This window comes from Plasmodium cynomolgi, chromosome 11 (genome assembly GCF_000321355.1).
Source record: "Plasmodium cynomolgi strain B DNA, chromosome 11, whole genome shotgun sequence".
NCBI classification, from domain to species: Eukaryota; Apicomplexa; class Aconoidasida; order Haemosporida; family Plasmodiidae; genus Plasmodium; species Plasmodium cynomolgi.
Window position 1 is genome coordinate 1177875 of NC_020404.1, and position 9250 is coordinate 1187124.

At 44.3% G+C, this 9250-nt stretch overlaps 2 protein-coding genes across 2 annotated transcripts; both read left to right on the plus strand.

The window, feature by feature from the left end:
* Positions 1–654: 654 nt before the first annotated feature.
* PCYB_113560 (tRNA modifying enzyme) lies at positions 655–2964 on the plus strand (the record flags this gene model as incomplete). Its single annotated transcript, XM_004223235.1, has 1 exon — positions 655–2964. A coding segment is annotated over exon 1 (2304 nt), but the record flags the coding sequence as incomplete, so codon positions are not given.
* Positions 2965–4502: 1538 nt separating this feature from the next.
* On the plus strand, positions 4503–9125 carry PCYB_113570 (hypothetical protein; the record flags this gene model as incomplete). The annotated part of the gene is made up of 2 exons (XM_004223236.1): positions 4503–7893; positions 8221–9125. 2 exons carry the CDS (start codon positions 4503–4505, stop codon positions 9123–9125), a joined length of 4296 nt encoding a protein of 1431 aa, XP_004223284.1.
* Between the last annotated feature and the right edge of the window lie 125 nt (positions 9126–9250).

A 9250-nucleotide genomic window follows, 5' to 3' on the forward strand; every position in this document is an offset into this window, starting at 1 on the left:
TTTTTTCTGTTGTGCAAATGGATTTCTATAAAGTTAAATTTTCAGTTTTTTTTTTTTTTTTCTGTTTATCCATTTTGGTTGCTTTCTTTTCTTCCTTGGTTCAGCTCTCTGACCCACTTCCCCTCCTCCAAGTGAAAGGATAGCAAAAAAGCGTTAGCAACGCTTCGACAAAACGGAAAAGCACAACGTGGCAATTTCGCCATTTGTTGTCAACTTTTCTCCGTTCTCTAATTTAAGTGATTTTCCGTCCTTTAAATGACTGACGAACGGGGATAGGTAATTACCGATCGTAAGAGGCAGGAACACAGAAAAAGAAGCAGCCATCACATGTAGTAACACGTGCAAGTGAATGCCAAAAAAAAAAAAAAAACATCAGAAGAGTGTGGGAGGATAGTGTACCCAAGTGAATAGAAGAAAAAGGAGAAAGGAGAAAGACCATGTTTGTATAAACCCCGCCATATTGCACATACGAATAAGCATCTTGGCACGAAAACGCAAACCACCGGAGAGACGCAGAAATTTGCGTTCGAAGGATAACAATCGTGGAGGTACCCTAACCTAACATCTGCTTGATGCATTCTCCCCCTTCCAAGGGACTCATAGATCGGATAATTACTCCCTTTACAACAAAATACCTACTCCCCTTTGTTGAAGCAAGATGAATAACAAATTAAAAATTTTGACCCTTCTCTGTGTCGCCACCACCGGCACGTACTACATATGTGTGCACAAGAAGAAAGAAATTAAACAGCTACTCAATTCCATGTTTGTAAAAAGCAAAAAGAAGAAGCACAGACGGAGGGACAGTGTGCGGAGGAAGAATCGCAGTGCACGTAAGGCGAAGTCCTTGGCTAGCTTAGCACCGATGGGAAGTGAATCCGGAGAAGAAGAAATTGTTCATGTGAATGAAGACACCTCTGTTATCAGCTCAGAAAATGATTCATATTTTCTTGACGCGAGGGAAGAGACCCCACGGGGGGGGAATGGCCTGGCAGGCGGCCACACCAATGGGGGGAGCACGAGGAGGGGAGAAGCTTCCTCCGAAAAAGGAGAAGGAGAAGAAGGAGAAGAAAGCACCCTGACGGATGTCGAAGATATTAACAACCTGAATGACAGAGCAAGTTACAACGTTGTGCAGATAAAGGCAAAGCATAGAAGCAGGGGGAAATACCTGAATGGGCTCCGGAATGGAACCCCCCAAAAAGGGGTCCCTCCAAAGGGGGTCCCTCAAAAGGGAGTGCCTTCAAAGGGAGTGCCTTCAAAGGGGACCCCTCAAAAGGGACTTCCCCACGAAGAGGAAGATTTCCAATGTGCGGATAACTTAAAAGAATGCGGAGTCATCCTCCCGGAGAAATACAAAATATATTTCAAGTCCTTCGGATGCGCACACAACAGCTCGGACTCTGAATTTATGATGGGACTGCTGGGGAACTATGGATTTCAGTTTGTTAAAAGTGTGGAAGAGTGTGATATTTGCATAATTAATAGCTGCACGGTGAAAAATCCAAGTGAGGAAAGTATGAAGACCATTATCAATTATGTGCATAAGTTGAATAAGGCTAACAGGAGGAGGGCGACTGGTCAAATGGGTAAAAAAGGGAAAAGGGGAAAAAATGGAGAACTTGGGAAAAAGGGACCAACAGATGAGGGTGAACAGGACCCACATGCGGATTATCTCACCACGTCATCTTCTGGAATCTCGGATTTTGAGCAGGACAAGGGGTGCGGGAAGGGAGAAGCCAGCTGCTGCGCGGAAGAAGCGTGTGCATGTGCGCCAGCCAAGGGAGATTCGGGTTTGGTCAAAAGAGAAGCAGTGAAGAAAACGGAAAAGGAAGCGGTGAAGGGAGCGGCCGCGACAGCCCCCCGCGGAGATATCAAAATTATCGTCTGCGGATGTGTGCCGCAAGCGGAGAAGGACATGGAGATATTCGAAAACGTGTCGCTCGTGGGGGTAAGCAATATTGACAAAATCGTGGACGTCGTGGAGAATGTGATTAACGGGTACAATGTGCGCTACCTGAAGCAGGGGAAAAAAATGACCTCACTAAATCTCCCGAAAATAAGAAAAAACAAGTACATAGAAATCATCAATATTAACAACGGGTGCTTGGGAAACTGCACCTACTGCAAGACCAAATTTGCCAGAGGGGACTTAGCTAGCTATAACATACCCGATATTATTAACAGAATAAAGCATGTGTGCAGTGAGGAAAATATAAAAGAAATTTGGTTGACGTCGGAAGACACAGGGGCATATGGAATAGATTTAAATACCAATATCGTCAAACTACTTAAAGAAATTCTGGACACCATTTCCAACAGCGACGTTATGATCCGCCTAGGCATGACGAACCCACCGTACATTCTGAAACACGTCAAAGATATATGCAATTTGTTAAAGCATAAAAATATGTACGAGTTTATTCACATCCCTGTTCAGAGCGGCAGTAACAGAGTGTTAAAAAATATGAACAGGGAATATCAAATTGAAGATTTTATATACTTAGTGGAAAATTTAAGGAAGGATGTTCCAAATATAACCATTGCAACGGATATTATATGCGGATTTCCATACGAAATGGAGAATGATCACGTGGAAACTGTCGACTTGGTAAAAAAATATCAATTTCCGATACTTAACATTTCCCAGTTTTATCCCAGAAGGGGCACTGTAGCTTATGGCATGAAAAAAATTAACACAAAAATTGTGAAAAAAAGATCGAGAGAAGTAACGGATGCGTTTCTTTCCTATACGAACAATTACAAATTTTTGGAAGGAACTACGCAGAGGGTTCTATTCACGGAAGTGTCCACAAAAAGTGATGACCTTATTGGGCACACGAAACAGTATGTTAAGGTGTTGCTGCAAAACAGGAACAATGAAAACGCCCATTTGTTGAGCCATTTCGCCAACTGCAAAATTGTTTCAGCTCATAAATGGCACGTAGTTGCGGAACTGGCGTGAAGAACGAAAGAGGTGACATGGCCCTCTTGTTCAGGAGGTCCATCTGAATATCCCCCTTCATCCGAGTAGCGGCACGTTTGTCCCACGAGTGTCATTCGTTGCAACTATGCAGCTGCTACCCTTGTGACTATTTCGTTATGACTTGTACAGGCATTTTTTTGTCCCCCCTCTGTCGTATCCACAGCGACAATCACCGTTGTTAATTTTTTTTTTTTTTTTTGCACACATTTTGGCTAGCTTACCCGCTTTTTACCTTACCTGTTAATAAAAAAAAAACGACAGCTAGTTTCATTTGCCCAGTTTGCTATCCCATCCTTTTTTCGTTACGTGAGGATATGGCAGTGGATGTTTTTTTATCCCATTTTTTGAATACTCCCCAGTAGAGCAGCCTTTGTAAACTTACTTCCCATTTGATACGTGTTAAAAGGAAAAAAAAAAATTAAAAGGCTGCTATGCGACCTCTATTTCGATGGTATGATCGGGAGAATAAGTAAAAGAACGAAATGGGAGGTGGGCTTAATCGCTTTATCCCCCTTGCGGTTTTCCATTTTGTGGGTCTCCCCTGCGTGCTCCCACTGGGGTGCCACAAAACAAATTGGAAGATGCTTGCACATTGATGGAAGGGGGATGCACATCCGAATGATGTGTGTGGTGTACGTTATGCTGTACCTGTGTGCGTATCCACCTGTGGAGTGCCAAACAATCAGTCTGTCCTAAAACGAGTAACCCCTGTGAATACAAATGTGTGTGTGTGCCCCTGTTGAGTGCACCTCTCCCCACGCTATATACATTATTTTTATTTATTTTTTTTTCGCACGAGGAGCATACATGCGGGAAGGAGGTTGTCCTTGAAAAGGCTTTTCTTTCCGCCCACATGCATTAAACAGACATGTTTCGTTTTTGAGAAAAGCGGCCAAGTGAGAGGTTATTTTGCTTTGTTCTATTTTTTCAACTGTCAAATTGGCATTCTGCAAAATGAGTACCATTCGATATGTTATCCTTTTTTTTTTCCTCACCAACATGTATAAAAATTATACACTTAGTAACTTTGCTGCGTACAAGTTGGACCTCGTGTGAGCGTCCCGTGGAAATGGAAATGCGGAATGATGCAACATATGCATGGGGCACACACGAACTCGCGAAATTGAATATGTGTAGGTCTCATTGCTGAAAAGAAGTCCCCTTTTTTTTTTTTTTTTTTAACATTTTTATTAAGCATATTGCGCGTATCATATGAACGCTACACTCTTGGGTGTTGTGCAGTTTGTTTTTTATTTGTTTGGAAGTTCGTCCTACAGAGTGCACACTTTTTTTGTGAAATTATTTTGAGGGGATAAATACAGGGCATGTGGTCGGTCTTATGTAGGTAAGTGCAGATTGATACATAAGGATGTGCAAAAAAAAAAAAAATCCCCAAATTTTGTTCTTTCACTACACTTTTCTGCAATACGAGTAGGTTAATAACATTGGCAACCTGTCCCACTTTCGTTTTCACTTTTGTGTGTCTTAAAGAGCAATTTTGAAAAAAAAGGCGGCAATGAGGAAGAGGGGCAAGAATGCCAAAAAGGGGGGCCCCAAAATTGCTTCGCCTGGCACTTCGAACGCCGCAACCCCCGCTAACGCCGCAACCCCTGCGAACGCCGCAACCCCCGTTAACGCCGCCAACCCACATGCCAACATTCCCGGAGTCAACTTCAGCCGCATAAAGAGCTCCTACTTGGAAGGGACGCTAAAGCTGACAAACGCAGAAAGCGTGAAACAAAAGTTAAAGAGAAAAAATGATGAACTGAAGGGAATGGTCAGAGGGGGAGACATCCCCGTGGTGCCCTGTGTGGGCAGCGTACTATCAGTACAAAGCATCCCAAGTGACCATGAACGAGGGGGAGAAGACACTAAGGAGTTGAAACATTTTGAGGAATTCGAAATTGTTCTAAGGGGAGGAGTGATAGACGAGGAGGAGGTGGGTAGCAGAGAAGCTGAAGGACAAAAATCCTCCTGCGTGGTGGAGAACGCCGTACCATCGGATGAGCAACTGTTTGTATGCGATAAGGCGCCGAGTGGGCGAGACAACGGAGAGGGAGAACAAATAGAGGGAGGCGAAGAGGGGGAAGAAATAGATGGCGGCGAAGAGGGCGAACAGATAGGTGGCGGCGAAGAGGGCGAGCAAATAGATGGCGGCGAAGAGGGCGAACAGATAGGTGGCAGCCAAAAAGGCAACGTGTCCCACTTTTTTAACAAAACGAAGGAGGCGTACAAATCGTTGAACCTCGACAAGTTGTTTCAGGTTAACAGTTTTAATAACTCCCTGTGGGATGAAGGTATGGAGAGGAGGAAGCCAAACGGGGTGAGCGAAAATGCACACAGAAGAAAGGAGGACAAGCTTAGCTTAGTGAAGACTATCGAAAGGAAGTTGAAGGGCCAAAATTCCTTCGTCATGGAGAATATATATAACGCGTTTAGAGGCACCATAAACGATTTTATAGACGTGTATCTTCAGGGGGAAGACGAAGAGATGGGCGAGGGAAGAAGCAAAGGGACTGTGATGAGGAAGGATACCACGATTCGGAGTGTCGACCCTTTTCGACATGGAGAAAGAGTTAACCTAAGCGATGAACATGGTTTGAAAAAAATGTATCAGATGGACAGTGATATCTTCCTTTCTGGGGGAGAAAAAGAAAAAATTCGAATTGGGCAAAGTGGGTATGCGATGAAAAGGGAGGATGACACAAATGTAAAAAACTATTTGAGCCAGTTTGGGGGCAGAAAATTGGGTGGGATCAGCCACATGGGTGGGATCAGCCACATGGGGGGAAACACCAACTTGGGGGGGAATAGCAACTCGTGGGGGAGCACCAACTTGGGGAGAAGCACCAACTTGGGGAGAAGCACCAACTTGGGGAGAAGCACCAACTCGGGGGGAAACACCAACTTGGGGGGAAGCACCAACTTGGGGAGAAGCACCAACTTGGGGGGAAACACCAACTCGCATGACCAAACCAAGCGTTGCAAAATCAAAATGGGTGGGGCCAACCTACTGGAGGGAAGCAATGTGATGGCGGGTGCTATGGCCTATCTCATGGGGGACACTCCCAGATTGACGAAGGGAAGCTCATCCAAACAGAAGAGTCATGTTGTACACACGGATATGGACAAACATAAACAGGTGGAAGAAGCATACAGTGCTTACTACCCTGAGGCGGAGACATTTGAATATTCAAGCATCATTTCTGATTATTTGTATAACCGGAAAGGGTGGTCGGAGAGAAGAAAGGATGATGATGGTCGTATCCCTTCCACTGATAATAATTGCGCGAATAGGGATGGTATGAAGTATGAGGTGCATCCCTCGATGAGTGACCAAATGAGCAACGTGTTAGATACGCAAGTGAATGACAGAAGCATATTCGACATTGCCCCCATGACACACAAATACAAATACGCATCGAACATAATACTTACGATTAACAAAATAAAGAATGTCGAACGTGTAGTCGAAATTAATTTAAGCATTACAGATGTGCAATTGAAAGTCCCAGGAATGCGTATCGAAAATGTGATATTGCCATATAAATATGCTAGCGATTTGTTAACAATAAAAATAAAAACGTTGAGTGAGGGAAATGGGGGGGAATACCAAAGAGTGATACATAAGGGGGAGGGATTAGATGGTCATCAATCTGGGGAAAACAAAACAAAAAGAGATGAGACAAATGAAAAAAATGTTACAATAAAATGCTACTTTGTTTTCATCCCATTGAACCATATTAAGGAAGGAATTGTAAATAAAAGACTTATCTTAATCAGCTCAAAAAGGAAAGAAGAGTATGAGAAGGAAGGGTTACTCTCGGATACTCTTTACCTGATAGAATCTCAGAAGCTAAATTGTGAAAAGGAAAAACATATGTACATTTCTGTAAAGGTTTGTAAAAATGGAGTTCATTTTTTCCCTTGTTTGAATCCCCATCGAGAGGACAACCTGGACAGAAATTACACAACAAGTGAAAAAAAATTCACCAGGAATGCATTCGAACCTGTGTATGTATGTCTATACAATGATGAAGTCGATAGAGCGATTGGGAGTATACTGAATGGAAGGGGACTAACCAACAAGGTAAGAATAAACAAGTTAGTTGCAAAAGGACATTATATGATTAACAATTTTGCCTTCGAATTTTATTTTAACAGTTCCAATGTGCTCCTTTGTAGTCATGGAGACATCACAGAGGAGGCTGAAAAGATGCTTAGTCATTTTGGAAAAGAATTCATTCGTGTTGAGAGTTATATGGATCTGTTTCCAATACATATATTTCCACCGTTGGATGATGTGCTATATTTGGACTTTATTGAAAGGAATGAATTTTTACAATTAAAATTTATTCTTCATTTTTTAGCAATCACTGAGGTTATATGTATCCATTTGTGTTCCCTCTTTGGTTTCCATGTGGATGTCCATCCTCTCTTTCGGGATCACTTGAATGCAGTTAAAATGGATGATGGGAGGGAGGAGGGGAACCGCTTCACTTTCCTATACACTTCTTACGAGGAGGATACGGAATCGAATGGCTACTTTCTAAATTACACCAAGCCGTTCGTTTTCCGTTTCCAGGGTGATGACAACACTTGGGACAACAACTGCAACCAGGAGGAGGAAAAAAAAACAACCACTCAGTGGAACGAAAACGACCTCTTCATCATAGACTACGCACGTAAGCAGGCCATATTTCTACACAACGCTATAAAGAACCATGGAGACATTTTGAGTATACCAAACTGTTATGACAGGAAGAAGCGTCTTTTTTTTACTACAGATAGCAGGAAGAAGAAGCAATTTCAAAATTATTACATGTCCATTTTGAGAAGGTACAACTTGCTACTTAACAGGGAAAACCATAGGGGGAAATCGGCCCAAGTGAGGATCCAACCAGGAGGTGAGGAGAAAAATTCGCAGTGGGATAGCCGGACAGAGTTCGTTTGGAATGGGCACAGCTCAACAGATGGGGGCAGCTGCAGGGGGGACGACTCTGCGCTTAGGATGAGCGGGCCGCTCAAAGGGCGGGGAGGTTCTAACAGCATTGCGCCGGGTAGTGGTAATGCGCCGGGTAGTGGTAATGCACCGGCTAGTGGCAATACACCTTCTAATGGCAATACACCTTCTAATGGCAATACACCTCCTAATGGCAATACACCTCCTAATGGCAATGCACCGGTATGTACCAACGGGGTGGAGGAGGCACAAATTCGAAGCCACTTCGAAGTTACCAACTGGGAAGAGAAAATAAAAGGAGAAAATCTACACAGGGGAAGTGGAGCCTTACGGGGGAAGACTCCCAAAGTTGAAAACGCATATAGAAGAAATATCACCGTAACGGGTCAGGCAAAAATGGCGGAAGAGCGAAGTTTTGCGGGGGGTAACAAAACGATAGGGGAGGAATATAAATTATCTATGAGAGAGGAAACTACTCCTCTTGGGGAAATTACTAACGAGAAGAATTCATTTTACAATCTGAAAGAATACAAAAATTATCATTTCCATGGAAAAAAAGCTGACCAAATAACTCGTATAAATGGTAACTCATTTGAAGACTTGGATCGAGGGAGGGACAGCCATGAAGAGATGAGTACAAATGGATGGCACGTGAATGCGAAGGGGAAAGAATCCCATGTTGGGGAACTGCCTCGTCTGCATGATGATGAGATTGCTTATTATAACATGCATAGAGAGGATATCCCGTTCAGTCTGGAGAGTGTCGAGTGGGACTTTAATGACGACGATGTCAACCCAGGAGAGCATTCTGTGCATGGAGGCTGTTCAAATGGATGCGGCAGCAGGGGGGGTGCCGGGGTGGAGGGGCAGACGGTCTCCATTGCGGAGGTTAGGTGCGGCAGTGGCTACAACGAAGGGCACAGCGAAAGGCACAGCGAAAGGCACAGCGAAAGGCACGGCGAAGGGCACAGCGAACGACACAGCGAACGACACAGCGAACGGCACAGCGAAAGCTACGCCGATCGGTTGGCCCTGGGACGAGATGCGCGCCTGCCCGGGGCGGCGGACCAGGACTGGGTCGCTTCAAAGCTCTCCACATCCAAAGTGTGCACCGATCACCCGGACCAAGCAGCCAAGAATTGCAAGCTGGTTAGGCGAAGTGATAATGAGGCGTAGACACGAGGGGGAGTACCTCGGGCATCACGATTACGTTCTTGTTTGAGCGGGAAAGGGGGATGAGGTAGTTCCCCGGGCTTACACCATTTGGGGCGAAATCAGCCGAATGGCTATTTGGACAGAAC